The following is a 16,805-nucleotide window of genomic DNA, read 5'->3' as shown; positions in this document are numbered from 1 at the left end:
AATGCCCAGATGTTAGTATCTGTAGTTGTTTTATCTGGGGTCATTTAATTTAGCCAGAGAATTCTCTAGTCTCTTGCCAGTCTCCCACCATCATCCTGGGAACCCTCAGCTATGTTTTGTGTCCCCTAATCAGTTGTTCTGAAGAATAAGCCTCTGATCTTCTGCAGAGATGAGAGAGAAGTAAATGCTCAGCTGTGTGGAACAGGAAAGGGGACCTGAGAATCTATCTGTTCCTTATTTACACTTCTAACTTGTCCCCACTTTTCAGCTTTTCTTCACCGTACCTTCTGTGATACCTGAGCCTTACCAGGCCTCCACAGGGTAAATGAGCAGGTTTCTCCTTTGCAAGGCTAAGGCTTCAACTTTCTCAGCTCTTCCACCCATTCTTCCACCTGCTTTCCATCTTCCAACAATGTGTTACGACTCCTCATCCTCTGTTGTCTTATCTTCCATTGTTTTGACCTTAAAAGTTTACACTTTTTTATTGTTGTTCTTTTACTATCATTTTAGTGGGGTTTTGGGAGGAATCTTTTAAAATGCATGGGTTCAATCTGCCAGGTTCAGCTGTAAGTCTCATTAATTTCTTTTCTAGAGCACATAGGTACAAGTTTATTTTCATAGCAAATTTAAAGTTCTTTTGGTACAGTTTCATTTTTCTAAGACTTTTTTCAAAGGCTTTTTGAAATTCTTGGTTTTTAAGATATTTCTTAGTTATATGAAGCTTTCTAGAACTTGGCTTAGTTTTTTTTTCAGAGTTATTAAAATTGACCTATGCAGGCTTATTGAGGAAACATCACTGGCAATTTTAGTCTATTGGATCAGTAGTCTAAAAGCATTAATCCTATATGAAGATTTTTAAACAAAGCATGTTACTTTATCATTTCTTATGATTGTTGTGAGGTGGGATGTCACAAACATCATATATACATTTAAGTGTGTGTATGAAATTGTGTATATATGTAAATATATATAAATAAATATATAGATATAAGTAAAGCTCTTGGTAACGAGTCAGTGCTTTTCTTTGCAAGACCATGCAGTTTGAAGATGACGATCATGCCCCACCAGCTCCTCCCAACCCCTTCAGTCATCTCACAGAAGGAGAACTTGAAGAGTATAAGAAGGCAATTGAACGTAAACAGCAAGGACTGGAAGGTCAGTTCGTTTTGAGATTAAGTCCAGGATAACCACACTGCTAACAGAGCCCCTTGAGTTGGATGATAGAGGGCAGTCAGGGTTTTTTTTTTTTTAATGTTCCTTTTATAATCAGTTGTTCCACATCCTCTCTCCCAGTCCTTACTTGAGTATTAGTAGGACTGAAATGCAAATAGCTACCACACACCATCTATGTTAACATGTAGAGAAGACTGTTTTCCTCAGAAAGCAATCGGATTGCTAGCAAAAAGTCTTCTATAGTAAAGTGAAATCCCCGGATGAGTAAAGAATCACTAGCTAGAGTAAATGTAGATACATTAATAGATTTAAACATTCAGAATATGTGGCTTTTTTTAAAAAAAACTTTCTACTTTGACATAATTATAGATTAACAAGTATGTGGCTTTAATGCTTTATAAAATCTCTATTGTTGGGCTTCCCTGGTGGCGCAGTGGTTGAGAGTCCACCTGCCGATGCAGGGGACAGGGGTTCGTGCCCTGGTCCAGGAAGATCCCACATGCCGCGGAGCAGCTGAGTCCGTGAGCCACGGCCGCTGAGCCTGCGCGTCCGGAGCCTGTGCTCCGCAATGGGAGAGGCCACAACAGTGAGAGGCCCGCGTACCGCAAAAAACAAAAACAAAAACAAAAAACTCTGTTGTTACTGGATGTCTCAAGATGTCAATATTTAATTTCAAAATCAAAATATAAAACAAACTGCTAGAATTTTTATGTGACTTTCCTTAAGTACATGGGCTCTAGTGAGGTTGCTTTTATCTGACTTCAGAACCCTAAGCAAGGGTTATATCTAAGAATTGTTCATGAAAATGCCAATTGAATATTAGCTCCCTTTTTCTCAAGAATAAGAGATTCTTTATAGCAAGTGTTCTCAGTCTTGGGTCTTTGGATAAGCTTTAGACAGTCCATGAGCCTTCTGAAAAATATATGCTTAATTTTGTGCAGTACAGATTTGAGGAAGGCAAGGGTGCAAGGTGGAAGGCAAGAAGTCTGTAACCCCAAAGAGGGTAAGAGCCTCTGCTTTAGAGCATCTTCAACATACAGTTGAAATTTTTATGCAAAACAGAACCAATAGGTAAAGAATCTTTGTCCCAGTTAGACATCATGTAGAAAGAACTAATAACATCTGGATCACCCAGGGAACAGTTTTTATAAGTGTGTTAGTGTCTTTGTCACAAAAGGAAGTCATCCTGACTCATTAATGTAATTACACTAAATGTTAGGTGATACTATTCAACTTGTTTATTCTAACGTAAGGTTGGAAACTTTCTCTGATTTTGTAAAATGTCCCTCTTTAATCTCTTATTTTTTGAAAGCCTAAAGATGCCAGGTAACAAATATTGCACAATAGAACCATCACCTTTTATATGTAACTTTATAGTTTCTTCCACATTCATTATGACCTGAATTAGCTCACTAATATTGCTGACAGGAATCACTAATTGGATATTGATCAAAAATTCAGTGAGGCATTCTGCCTCATTAATGTAGCATCATTGGTGAAGCTTTCATATTTCTTTTCATTTGGCTGCTCAATGTATTTTGATTTTCTAACACTCTAGCAAAAGTTAAATGCATACATATTATTTGCCTGGGCTTCCAGTAGCCATGCTTCCTTAAAGCATGTGTATAAAATTACCAATAGCAGCCAGAAATGTTAACACATTAACCTCCTCTTACTGCATAGTTATCGATATGTGGGATGACTGTTAGCATGCTCAGCTCATTGCTGAAGAGTTTATCATCCCTGTGTATGCAGGTATTTGATGTATGCACTAACCTCCCTGAAATCTTATGCTTCTTTGTTTTGCATGGCTTTTAACTAAACTCTTATCCAACAGATGCTGAGCAGGAATTACTCTCAGATGACGCTTCATCTGTTTCACAAATTCAGTCTCAAACTCAGTCACCGCAAAATATCCCTGAAAAATTAGAAGGTATTCAATGTAATTTCCCATAGCCTTCACCGACTTAATCTTTAGAGTCTGTCCCTCTGTCATTTGTCTTCATATAAAGAAATTGAACACCTGATACAGTAAGTTTACCATGGATTTTACTTAAAGCTCCCAATAATTTTATATTTTTTATTAAATGGGGTGCTACTTTTGTTCCACATTTATGTTGACTTACCTTAATCTGGATATTGGCAACCTATAGTTCTTAAGAATTTGTGAAATTAAATTTGGTTTGTCTTATGTCTTCCAAACAGAAGCATGAAATCTTTTTCAATTTTGATTGCCCAGTGACCCCAAAATTAAAGAAAAATATATGTATGTTGTCTTCCTCATTTATACTGACTTGCTTTACAATGAAACTATCAAGTCATCAAACTGGACTTATCCAGCCTTCATTCTTTGGTCTAACAACTTTGTCCTCTTTATACCACTTAAGAGCATTAGCTTTATGCTAATAGACCTATAGTCTATTAAAATAATGATCTATCTTTATTGGAATTAAAGTACATTGCTTAAACATTTCAGTTTTGTAAAATAAAGCAAGGATGTTGACTATATAAAATTTAAAAATCCTCCCCTTTTGTAGAAAACCATGAGCTGTTTTCCAAGAGCTTCATCTCCATGGACATGCCTGTCCTGATAGTGAACGGCAAGGATGACATGCATGGTGTTGAAGATGAGCTTGCTGAGCGAGTGAGCAGGTTAACTACAAGCACCACCGTAGAAAACATCGAGATTACCATTAAGTCTCCAGAAAAAATTGAAGAAGTCCTGTCACCTGAAGGCTCACCTTCAAAATCACCATCCAAGAAAAAGAAGAAATTCCGCACTCCTTCTTTTCTGAAAAAGAACAAAAAAAAGGAGAAAGTTGAAGCCTAAATAAAGTCTTTTTGTAATTATTATTATTACAATGTGACGTTGCACACTTAAAAACCACATTTAAGTTGATCATTAATATGCAGTGGTAGATCAGATTGGGGGTATGTAGCAAACTGGACTTTAAGAACTGGAAAGAGGTTTTACTAAAAGAAAAACATATTATGAAAAACACTTTCAAATTCATCTCTCATTTTGTATGTCCAAAAAAGGTTTTGAATTTTTAAACAATTGCTAGTTTTGATTAGCTCTGCCCTCATGAAGTATTATTATAATCACCACAAACAGATACCTGTCTGAATTACTTCAGGCCTTCTACATAATATCTGTTGGAAACAAATTACCAGTGAACAAGCGAGAGAATTTTTGTTTCTCGAAACCTGCTTCACTTGGTAAGCAGATTATAGTTTTTTATCATGATTATTGACTGTCCCTTTTGGGTTCCCGTTGTTAAAATGGGCATTAACAGAATGCTTTAAAAGCTTCTAAGATAAGAATCTATAGCATTAGTATACACTGGCACATAATTGTTTTTTTAAATTTAAGAAAAGATTCATTTGGAATTTTATTCATAGTATAAAATTTCCTCACCTGAAGTAACTTTGTTTGCAAAAAAACCACGTCATTTTAGTAAACTATAATTTTTGAAAAATTCCTTTTTTATTAGTTTAGAAAGCCCCTTATTTTTCAACAGAGGGGATTTTATACACATAACATGGGTTATTTAGTTTAACTCTGGCAAAAACGATTTTTGTATGTTGAGATGTTTGTATACCATTCAGTATAAAAGTGTCTGAGCATATTAGCCAATCATTTAACAGTAGAGCACATTTGAGGCTGCTTGGTACTAAGTATACTTAAATATAATTAAAGAATCCAGGGACTTGGTATCAAAAGGGGATTAGAGCATTTAAAGGCATAACAGGATTCATATTTGAACCTTATAATGTATTTTTCTCTTAGTATCACTAATGAATGAAGAAGCCCTCATAAGGTAACCAAATGGAAAGGAAAAGAAAGAGAAAGTGAAAAATGAAGGGAACAAGAGAGGTGTCATGAGAAGAATTCTAGTTCGATAATGATCCATAGTCATGATAGGATTTGAAGTGTCATTTATTTGACGCATGTCCCAAATTTCTAAAATTCTGCTTCTCTGCCAAAATCATTGTATTTCTTAGTTGATATTTGAGTTTTAAAAAGGGTCAGATCCTCCTTTTAACTTGTGTATCTTCAGAAGGCAGCACAAGAAGAAATCAGTGGGTCTAATCCCACCCCCACTGTGAGAAAACTACCACTTCTTAATTTTTACCAATTTTTCTTATCTTTTCAGTTAACTTTCTTTCTATTGTAAATACAAATTTAAACCTAGGCTTAATATAGTTTTATTTCCCTTTCACCCAAGTCATGTCACAAATCAATGTAAAATCAATGATCCAAAATAGTCAGTGGGTAAAAATAATCCAAAGTATTTCTGAAGGGTGAGTTGGCGTGTAAAAAATTACACTGATGATAGTGTGCTCTGGGGCTGGTTCTGTTTGACTGTGAGTGTATGATGATGCAGAGTTGAAACGGAGCCTGGAAAGTTCATTCTAGATCTCACTAACTACTGGAATCAGTGTTTTAATCTTAGTGGAAACTTTCAGTTGCTTAATTCTGTATTTGAGGATTCTTTTATGTTCTACATCATTTATGTTGTATTACAACGTATGTAGAAACAGTAACCTGTGAACTATGCTTTTCCATAACTTTTTAAAAATATATATAAAATGAATGCAATGTGCATAAATATTTTTTAAATGCAACAGTGAACTATTTGCACCTTTTGCTAATGCCTCTATTTACTTGCTTTGGCATAAAGAATGAGCCAGTGAACCTCTGTGTCATGTGGAAAATGTATAAATGTTATCTGATATTGCTCTTAGATGTAATGCTAATTAATGTAAAATCACAAATAAACAGTATTTTAAATAGATGGACTTGGTATCAAGAGCTTTCAGTTCAAGTGTGGTTACTTATCCTGAATTACTTTGTGGACTGTTGAGTTTTGTACTGCAGTGAGATTTTGAGTAAGACTGACACTTCTGAATAAGGAATGTCCTAATACATTTATTTTCAAATTAGTTGAAAATCAACTATATAAAACCCTTCTTGTTTCAGCTCATTTTGGAGGAAATATTCACCAAGTTACCTACTTTTGTTTCTTGATAGGATATGGCAACCTTAACTATTTCTCTGACATCTAGAGATCTTTGAAGGACTTAGGATTCTGATTCTCAGTCTCAGAATCTATGGATGTAGAATGGAAAATGTTGCAGAATATGTGTTGAGTTTATAGATTACTTCTCTTTGATTTTTATTTATGTAACAATGTAACAGTAAAGAAGATAGTAGAGAGAATAGAAAGGTTACAGTTCCACTCCATTAACATTCAACAAAATATTTCACTCCCTTCTAGCTCTTGTTCAGCTATGTATGTATTTCCTGTGTATTGGTTATCATGGGTTGAGTGTAATTTTATTCAAGATTTTTTTTCTACTTAAACATAGCATAATCTGTCCTAGAATATTTTCAAACCAAATCCCTCACATGAGTGATTTCTTGTGATTTTTTTCCTACAACTTTGTCCTAAAAATAGAGTGCAAGAGGGGAAATCATGTTAATTGAGGGTTCTGGTTAATTGAAGTTTTTACTATAATTACCCATTATAAAAATGAAGGGTTTGGGCAGAGGATAGATTCATAGTCTTGGGCATATTTAAGTATTACCTTGGCTTGTAAATAATCCTTTGGTGAAAAACTGCTGTTTTAGAAAGATGCTCATTTCAAAATTCCCTTTCATAAAGCAACAAAGGCAATTATCTTCAGTTCTCACTTGAGAGTCCATATAGCATGAAAGGTAATGTTGCCTGTGCCTTTTCCTCTATTGATTAATATTTTCATTCAGCAGGGAATAAAGAGAACCAAATGGATCAAATTGTGACAGCATTGGTTTTTCTTAACATCAGCATTGTTTTTTTGACACAGGCAGAAAACACATAAAAGCAAGTGGGTTATTTTTTAAACTCCAGGATGAAGTCTATACATCAAAGTTGCAGTCTTGACCAAACTAGGATTTTAAAAAGAACAATCTTCTTTGTGGCCACTAGAGGGTGTAATAGACCTAACAATCCTGTATGTTTCTAGCCCTTGAACTTACCTTCCCTTTTCTTAATTGCTAGGCACCACCATGTTTGTTGCAAAATACCCAGAACTTAGAAGACTTTGTTGCTTATCATTCTCCTCTCTAGACTGTTCTCAACCTAGTTGTCTCAGCAGGTCCCATTTCACCAATACCAATACCACCACCAGGGACTCAGTGTCTCTGGAGAACACATTGAAAATTGTTGAGGTGTGGTCTCAGAAAGAAACCACGGTAGAATATAACTTCTCAGAGGAGTTTTCGTGCCTGTGAGTGGTAATATAATGCCTGCTTCAATAACTGACATTTTGGGGGGAGATAACTGATAATATCTGTCGTTTTTTGATGCCTTCTGTTTAGCAAAGGTTATGCTAAATGCTTTTCATGTATTACCTCATTTGGCCTTCCCAACATCCTAAGAAAGTAGATGATATTATCCTCATTTTGTAGATAGAGACCAAGGCTTGCAGAAAACTAAAAGGGGGTGTTAGTATTTCACTCAGAGATTCGGATTTCTAAAATTGCTAGTGCCAGACCCTATGTGCCTCCAGTGTACGTTTTCTGGGCGGAGAGGCAGTTTACTTAATGTGGACTATAAGTCCAGCCATGGTGAATTCATGTTTTTTTATAAGATGGGATATAGATTTGGGATAAAACATTAACTTTTGATTTGGAAGACTTTTTTTTAACAAGTTACCCCAAGAATGAAGAAATTGATGAATACCTGGAAAGTGGGAGCAACCTGCGGTAACATCATCCTTTAGGATAAAGAACCAGCTCTTGAACCTTCACCATAATACCTGGAAGATAAGATATCTATACTTTTGCTTAAGATGCAAAAAAAGGCTTGGGTAGACGCTCTTTATCTTTGCTTTTTTAAAAATTTCCAATGTTGGGGGCAAGGAGAGACATTCTAAGGAATGTTATTTTAAAAACCTGAAAAGGCTGCTTAATCTAGTTACAGAAGCAGTTTTAAAGATAAGAAATATACTGTACCTACTTACAATTTTATTTAAATGAACATACTTGGAGAAAATCTGGTGTACATGCTGGAGATCAGAACAAGGGTAAGCAAGCCTTTGGGAGAAATCTGGATAGAAAAAACAATTTGCAAATTCAGTAGTTTTCAAAGAGATTTCATTTCTAAGAGATGACCATTAGGGGGCAATCCTGGGTCTATATTTAGTTTTACTCCATTGAGGGAAATTCCTTCAAAATATCTATGAGCTTGGATTTGCAACTTTTTTCTGATTATGCATTACTAGATGCAGAATAAGGTTGAGGGAAGTTTATACATACCAAATCACTTCATTCATGCCTTACAGCCTAGTTATCTTGTTCTGACTTAGGAAGAATCAGTCCTCCAGAGAAGCTGTGCTTGCCTGACATACAGTTCAGAGATGGCTTAGCCAGGATTCAAGCAAAGGTCTTCAAGTCTGCGTCTCACACTTGTCTGCTATGCTACAGTCTCCCTTGGAAGCCCATGGCATCGTAACCTAGGAACAGATACACAGTTATCTAAAATTCCCTGCAAATTAATGTTTAAAACTTTATTATGGGAATAGTTAAGAGAAACATTGTAGAATGGAGCCTGTATATTATTTATCAATAATTGTTTTTCCTAAAATTTCAAGTCTGTTAGATGCTCTGTTACAGTCTTCTATGTTTCCCCTCAAGATGATGTTTTCTTTAGCGCTACAGCCTGTAATATTTTAAATGCCATTTATACCTTAAATGACAAACTGATACCTTTGGATATTCCTTCCATAGCAAAAAATGTTATATGTCTTATCTAGCAGATAGATGGATATGTCTCCAGTCAACAATTATTTTTAAGGCCTATATAATTTCTGGTTGGTTAAGTCTTGATATTGAAGCAATGGTGAAGGTTATTGATTAAGCTAGCTTTTGTTTTACTCCTACACAAACTACTTTAGGTTTCATCATTCTCAGGCCAGCATTGACCTTGCTTATAATAGTAAAAAAAAAAAAAAAAAAAATTCCTTATTTTCAGTCCCAGGTAACTCCTGTCACTAGACAAAATACTAGTTCCTCACTAAACTCTATACCTTAAAATTAATAGCATTGATTTTATTAATCCAATTTGGATGTTCACTGAAGAATATTAAATTTCTAAGAAATCATTCAGTATAAAAAAAAAAAAAAAAAAAAAAAAATTCCTTATTTTCAGTCCCAGGTAACTCCTGTCACTAGACAAAATACTAGTTCCTCACTAAACTCTATACCTTAAAATTAATAGCATTGATTTTATTAATCCAATTTGGATGTTCACTGAAGAATATTAAATTTCTAAGAAATCATTCAGTCTCTTGCCTTCTGAGATGGACCGCATTCTTCCTGTGGAATGTGTATCTCTCTAAATAAACTTGCCTTCACACACACACACACACACACACACACACACACACACAAATAATAAATTTCTAAGAAATGATTCTAAATTTTTTAATATGCTTTTGAAATAACAATATGTAGCACAAAATCTTATAGACAAGATTTTTCCTCATTATTTGTCTACTTATATTAGACTGTCCCTCGAAAGGCCAGTAAGTATGTGAGCCCTATGGAACGACCAATTTGTTGTGTTAATTATTGGACTTCTTAGACCAAAAAATGTCCTATCAGGTTGATATTTAGACTTGAGATTTTTCGAGAAAAAACTTGGATTTCCCAGAGCAGTAATATCCTAACCGATGGGGATGGAAATGAGGAAGTGGTTTGGTTAGAAGAGGTAGACTGTTCTGTGGATTTCCCACTGGTCCTCTTGACTTAAATGATATTTTCTGGGTTTAAAAAAAAAGTGGTAGTGACAGTCCCAGCCTGGACCTGGAGCTGCAGTGCTGCTAGACGCCTTTCAACGATTGGCCAGACTAGCATGTGTCCTTCCTTAATGTAACGGCACTTTCTTTCATAAGCAGGATCTAAACTAATTGTTTTCTCCAAAAGCAATAGCTTCTGAAGATTCTTACTGAGCAGGAGCTCTGGAGGAAGTCATTGCTGCCCTCTATAATTCAGCCCTTTCCTGTTGAGTAATGCTCTAGGGGCTGGATTTCAGTGGGGACTGGTTTGGTAGACTTTGACTTCAGAGTAGATGACCTCCTCGGTTTTATGAGACAACATGGAGATACAGACAACTTGCTGGCAGGCACAGGCCTACTCTTCCAAAGGTGTTTACTGGACTAACAAGTTAAGGTTAAACATTACTTCCTACCTGATTTCTATTTTGGAAATGTTGGCTTCAATTGTTTCAACTGAAATAAAGGTCATGTGAGGCTATTCAGACAACCAAAAATGTATTCCAAATATTATCTACCGGGCCTCGGTGCTGAGAGGAAGAGGGGGAGAGGGAGGGGTGAGGCTCCCACTGCATCTGGATGTTTGGCTGTATTAAGCCCTTTAAAATATGTTGTGTGGTAGATGTTTCTTTTTTGTTTTGTTTTGTTTTTTTCGCGGTACGCGGGCCTCTCACTGTTGTGGCCTCTCCCGTTGCGGAGCACAGGATCCGGACGCGCAGGCTCAGCGGCCATGGCCCACGGACCCAGCCGCTCCGCGGCATGTGGGATCCTCCCGGACCGGGGCACGAACCCGTGTCCCCTGCATCGGCAGGCGGACTCTCAACCACTGCGCCACCAGGGAAGCCCAAGATGTTTCTTTTTTAAAATATCTTTTAAGTAATTTTATATTGTAGAAGCATGTATGGGAAATGATTTTGTATGAGTATGGTCTCATGTCTCCATTTTGACCTTTACGTGGATATTGAGCAAGAGTACATGCACATATACTTGCTAAAGTCAAGCTGAGCATGGCTCGGTTAACTGCAGAACAGGGCAGACTGGGTGGGGCAAGCTCTGGAATTCTACCCAGTCACCGAGCCAAGTCAGGCATTGGGGCAACAGCTTAAGCTGAAGCAGCTAGTAGGAAGTCCAGCCCAGCAGGTGAAGCATGGAATCTGGAGACGTGGCAGTCAACCAAGAGCACAATCCGGTAAAGTGGTCTGCACCTGGGAAATGTAAGTCCCCATCAGACACCGGAGCAGGAGAGCAGGACTGCAGAAGTCTAGTGGCACGTGTAGGAGCCCCAGCCCCAGCCTAAGCTCCAAGAGCAACGCTTCCTCCACTTCCTGTGGGGCAAGGGCAAGATCAAGGCAGGACCTCGGGCTTACGGGGCCTGAGTACAGTTCAGGCTTCAGGACAGAAATTCAGATGGAAGGAGAATGACAGATGGGGACCCTGTTATCAGAGCTGAGGTACGTGATACTGCTCAGGATCCCAGGAGCAAAGCAGGGTTCGGAGCCAAGACACAAGGTCATGAGGGGCCTGGAGACAGGTGTGGCTTCTTGCTGAGTGAGTCCCAGAGCCTGGAACTAGAGCCACCTTAGTTCCTCCTGCCTCATCAGGACTCGTCCTGGAGCCCACACCCACGGGAAGGGGTCAAGTGGCCCCGGCCGATGGGGGGAGGGGAGTGCTGCAGAGACAGGCAGGGGCCTGGCCTGACTCTCACAATGGAGGCAGCCCCATGTGACAGCAAGCCTCAGCAGGGCAGCCAGAATGGGTTATTAATATTTCACACCAGAACCTACCTGGGAGGACAAGGGCCAAGCGCTACTGAAACACTAGCTGTGAAAATGGTCCTGTGTTCCTTGGGAACTCATGTTTTCTCTATCTGAAGGCACAGCTTCACCCCAGAAAAATGAACTCTAGTGACGAGTCTGGCCCCTCTTCTGGGGGTCACTAGGAGATGCTCCTCAAGAGTACTACCTGGATAGAAGAGGATCAGTGCGTGGTCTGCGTTTCCCCCTCCTGCCGCTGCTGCTAGAATAAGTGAGGTTCTGACTTTAGGCTGGCGAAACAGCTTTTTTTTTTTTTTTTTTCCGGTACGCGGGCCTCTCACTGTTGTGGCCTCTCCCATTGCGGAGCACAGGCTCCGGACGCGCAGGCTCAGCGGCCATGGCTCACGGGCCCAGCCGCTCCGCGGCATGTGGGATCTTCCCAGACCGGGGCACGAACCCGTGTCCCCTGCATCCGCAGGCGGACTCTCAACCACTGCGCCACCAGGGAAGCCCCGAAATAGCTTTGATTCCACATGGCACGTCCTCCAGACCCTCCGGCTGTGGTTACAGCCTTTTGCCCCTGAGTCAGAAGGCCTCACTGATTTGTCTTGCCACACTTGCCCACATAATGACCCCTCAGTCCACTCCTCCAGCCTGCTACTAGAGAGGATAGCTTCCTCGGGCCCTTACCTGTCAAAGCTCAGATTGGTCATCATCCTCTCTTTGAATCGTTCTGTCCTCTACTCCAGTAGTTGTCCACAGAGCACCTGTTCCCACTCCCTGACAAACAGAACCTCTTTACACCCATCTCCCTTAACTTGCTTACCCCGCAGAGGGCTTGCAGCCTCTCAGGTAGCTTCCCAGCTCTCCAGGTATCCTCCACCTGGCCCCATTGATGAAAGATGTTACTCTCACCAAAATGACTTCCTTCTTTACCAAACTCCAATGGCACCTTAGGGTCAAACTTATCTCAGCCTGTCTTAAATTACCATTGTTGATTATCTGTCTCCCCTACAAGATTGTGAACTCTGGGAAGGCAAAGACTACACCTTGTTCATCCTTTTGTCTTCCACCATGCTTGGTCAAACATAGAGACTGCATTTTTGTTGCTTATGATGGACACTACTGTACAAGTTAACAATACCTACATAGCAAAAGATGTTCTCATATACCTTAAATGGCCAAAGTCAGGAAGTGCCTCGAGGTGAAAATCCTGATTGGAGTTCCTAGTTTGATCTGCACAGCAAATAATAATAGTAATTGCTACAATTTATCAAGTGCGTACCACTCGTAGGCATTGTACTACATGTTTGAATTACATTATCTCGTTTAATCGCCATTCCCGCAGTGACAGGAGCCTGAGGTTAAGGGAGAAGTTAATAAATTGTCTCATATCGCTATATAGTAAGTGGTAAATCCAGGATTCAAAGTCCAAGTCTGTTTCTTACTGTTTGCCAGGTTATTCACCAAATACAACCCTCTTGTCAGTTGGTAGAAAATTCAAGCGTTAGAACTTGCAGCAGTGTCAGAGGAGCCTTCCCCAACCTGTCTCTCTCATGGCTAGAGTGGCTTCTAAGTGACAAAGAGTTTACCCAAGGCAGACTGCCTGGGCAGCGCCACTGCAATCGCTAATCTACAGTGGGGGAGGGAGAATCCTGTAGGTTCTAAGGTGTATTCATGGAAGCAAGTAACTTTGGGGCTCTTGCTGGAAAGGATAACATTTCCTAGCTCTCTTTGTCCCTTGAAAGCTGAGTGCCATCACATAGGGGGCTGGTTATCTGCAGCCTTTGTCGCCCTAACTGTCTGATCTTGGAAATTGAAGCAAGTCCTTTATGAACAAGCTTAAATGATGCTTCACAATTTTCAGTTTTCAGCATCTTGGGGATGCTCTGGTGACAGAGGTTAGTCTGAACTGTTCTCAGAGCACCATGGAGAAATCCCAGAAAAGGCAGGTTCATATCAATCCTGGGCTGGGCAAAACATTAGTAAGAAAATAAAGATGCTTCATGAGAAAAACCTGCATATGCTCACAATATAATTGTTAACAGTGGGGGAGAGGGAAAGGGGTTATGTAAAAGTAAATGGGAAGGGAGCCCAGAATGTAAAATTCTTTCTACAGTTTGAATAATAAAACACATTATACACTTTTATATTCATAGGGGAAAGACAGGAAAGAATACACCCAAACAGAATATATTTAACAGTGGTGATATCCTTTTTTTATCTTTATAGTTGATTTACAATGTTGTGTTAATTTCTGCTGTACAGCAAAGTGATTCAGTTATACACATATATACATTCTTTTTCATATTCTTTCCCATTATGGTTTGTCACAGGATATTGAATATAGTTCCCTATGCTATACAGTAGGACCTTGTTGTTTATCCATTCTGTATATAATGGGTTTTATCTGCTAATCCCAAACTCCCAATCCATCCCTCCCCCACTCCCACTCCCCCTTGGCAACCACAAATCTATTCCCTATATCTGTGAGTCTAACAGTGGTGATAACCTGGTACTGGGATTACATGTGCTTTTTATTTATTTTTTGACTCTTCTATATTTCAAATTTTTGACTAAAATATTAAAAACTCAGAAAATCAAAAATTATGATAATTAGGGTAAATATTATTTTTAAGTCATATATCAATATTGAGTGATAAGTGCAGAGCAGAACAGTGCCTATTGTGTGCTACCAGTCATGTAATAAAGGAAGCAGACAATATATATTATTTGTATGTATATAAAATATCCCAGGAAAATTAAGCCAGAAATCAGTCACAGAGGATTGACCATGGGAAGGGGAACTGCCCTGTAGGAGACAGGGATGGGAGACTTTTCACTATAAACCCTTTTATATATATATATATATTTTTTTTTTTTTTTTGTAAAAAGTTTTTTAAATACAGTATATTTTCCCCTATTTTTGTAATGTCAAGAGTTCCTGAAAACTGTCAGAAAGCACATCATTATAAGTGAACCATATGCTCACCATTTCAAACATGCTCTGTGTGATCTACAGTAGGTAGAATGTCTGCAAGATACCACGATACCATCCACCACACTGTGTGGGGCTGTTTATCTAAAGGCCCACATGTCAAATGCAGATCCTCATTTAGAGCCAAAAGAAAAAAAAATTAGTCTTAATATGACCCATCAAATTTCCACTTTTGCCTTGGCTTCCAAGAAGCCTTGAGCTATGTTTTGTCTTCAACCAGATTGTCTGGTTAAGGGGGACAGTCAGACTTGTAACTAAACCCACCCCATTTATTACTCCACTCTCATCTTTCAAATCTTGTTCCAATAGCTTTCCATTTAGTTATAGCTATGCCTTGCCCTAGATGCAGTTTCAAAGCCTCTTTGGAAGGCAATGGATATGTATTAGTTAGCTATTGCTAGGTAACAAGTTACTCTAAAATGTAGAGGCTTAAAACAACGATATACATTTATTGTATCTCACAGATTATATTTCTTTGGGTCAGAAATTCAGGAGCATTCTGGCTTGGGATCTTTCAAGAGGTTGCAGCTAAGATGTCAGTCAGAGCTGCCGTCTTCTGAGGGCTCGACTGGGACTGGAGACCCTGCTTCCAGGAGGGTCGGCAAGCTGGTGCCGGCTATTGGTGGGAGGCCTTCGATCCTCCCCACATGGGCCTCTCCACAGGCTGCCTCAGCACAGGGTGGCCCATGGAGCAGACAATCCAAGAGAGAACAAGGCAAAAGACACAATGCCTTTTATGACTTTGCCCGGGAAGTCATATACCTTCACTTCTGCCATAGCCTCTTCATTAGAAGTGAGTCACCAAGTCCAACCAGTCTTCAGGGGGAGGGCTATTCAGCTTCACCTTTTGAAGAGAGGGGTGTCAAAGAATTTGTAGTCGTATTTAAAAACCACCACAGGGTATAATAAATAATCAGAATTAGTCAATTAATATCAAATTAGTTAAATGAGATGGTAAAGACAATGAGAAATAAGGGAAGGTCGCTTTTAGAAGAAGGACACACCCATTCAGCACCTGCTATGTCCTAGGTTGTGTCCTTCACATACATGATTGTGTTTAATTTCATCAAAACTTACTCTCCATTTTACATATGAGCAAAGTGAGACCCAAGGAGGATGTATAACTTGTCCAAGGTGTAGTAGCTAGTAAGTGTCAGAGGTGCATGTCAAGCACATGTCAGCCTGAGATCACAGCTGTGCCATCTCCACGGGGAATGGAAAGCTTTCTCAACTATTTGCTACCTTGACTTATCTAAGCCATGGCTATTTTGTCACCAGAGAGAAATATGATTAATACTCCAAGTTGAATGAATTCTTACAGAGCTGTTTAACTCACTTTTAAATCCCCTGGAATCAAATGTGTTAATTCTCCTTCAGAAGCACCTCCCCTGCCTTTTGCCATTGCCAGTGTGTGCCCAGTCCGGGCAGGGCCATGCCTCTGCTCACCCCTGACTTTGAAAGCCAGCCAACTTCTCTGCCCATTGCAGCTGGCTGTGATACGGAGGCCAGTGGGGTCAATGGAGTAAGATGACACAGCACAGGGGTGTGTGAGGACAAGGCCCTCCTCCTTATGGGGACTGAACCGAGCCCAATCGGGCAGAGATCAGACAGCCCATCTGCCCTGGTGCCATGCTGGACTGCGGGGGCCTGATAAGCCAGGGAGTCTCCCACCCAGTTCAGTGTCCTCTTCCAAATATAGATTTCTCCCGATGCTGCCCTCCCAGCCGCTGATTGTCACATGAGTACTTTTCTCCAAAGGTAGCTGGTGGCCTCCTCACTGCTGTGAGATGGGACCTGATCCAGGGCAGGACCGGCTCTTTGGCGTGCCAGGTTCACCGGCTGGGGTTAGAGGAGAAAGCACCGAATCCCTAACTCTCCTACCCCACTTTCCGTTTCAGCCTGGCCACTCCATTCCTCTTAGGAAACAAACTTCTGATGGATTCTCTGGTCAACACTGTCCTTTCTGCTGAGAATTCATGCCTGGGGAGTCCCTGGAACTCTGCTCCACGGGTACCTCGTCTCCTGAGGCACATTTCCTTGTACAGAGCATATTCTCCTGG

The 16,805-nt window shown here is 39.7% G+C and overlaps 1 protein-coding gene across 4 annotated transcripts in view; it reads left to right on the top strand.

Annotated features, from left to right (window-relative positions):
- The window catches only part of ADD3 (adducin 3), a 123,869-nt gene extending 117,899 nt beyond the window's left edge, over positions 1 to 5,970 (top strand). For 2 of the 4 annotated variants that reach the window (XM_007446520.1, XM_007446519.1), the window contains exons 13-14: positions 1,032 to 1,155; positions 3,711 to 5,970. In XM_007446520.1, coding sequence (XP_007446582.1) covers positions 1,032 to 1,155; positions 3,711 to 4,003 — 417 coding nt within the window. In that variant the 3' untranslated portion in view covers positions 4,004 to 5,970. Of the gene's footprint in view, positions 1 to 1,031; positions 1,156 to 3,010; positions 3,107 to 3,710 lie in introns of all 4 variants that reach the window. The other 2 variants (XM_007446517.1, XM_007446518.1) reach the window with 2 other exon arrangements.
- The last annotated feature ends 10,835 nt before the right edge of the window (positions 5,971 to 16,805 follow it).

Source organism: Lipotes vexillifer, unplaced genomic scaffold (genome assembly GCF_000442215.2).
Source record: "Lipotes vexillifer unplaced genomic scaffold, Lipotes_vexillifer_v1.1 scaffold1444, whole genome shotgun sequence".
NCBI lineage: Eukaryota > Metazoa > Chordata > Mammalia > Artiodactyla > Lipotidae > Lipotes > Lipotes vexillifer.
Note: the sequence above shows the minus strand (reverse complement) of the source record. Positions and strands in the feature narration are given on the sequence as shown.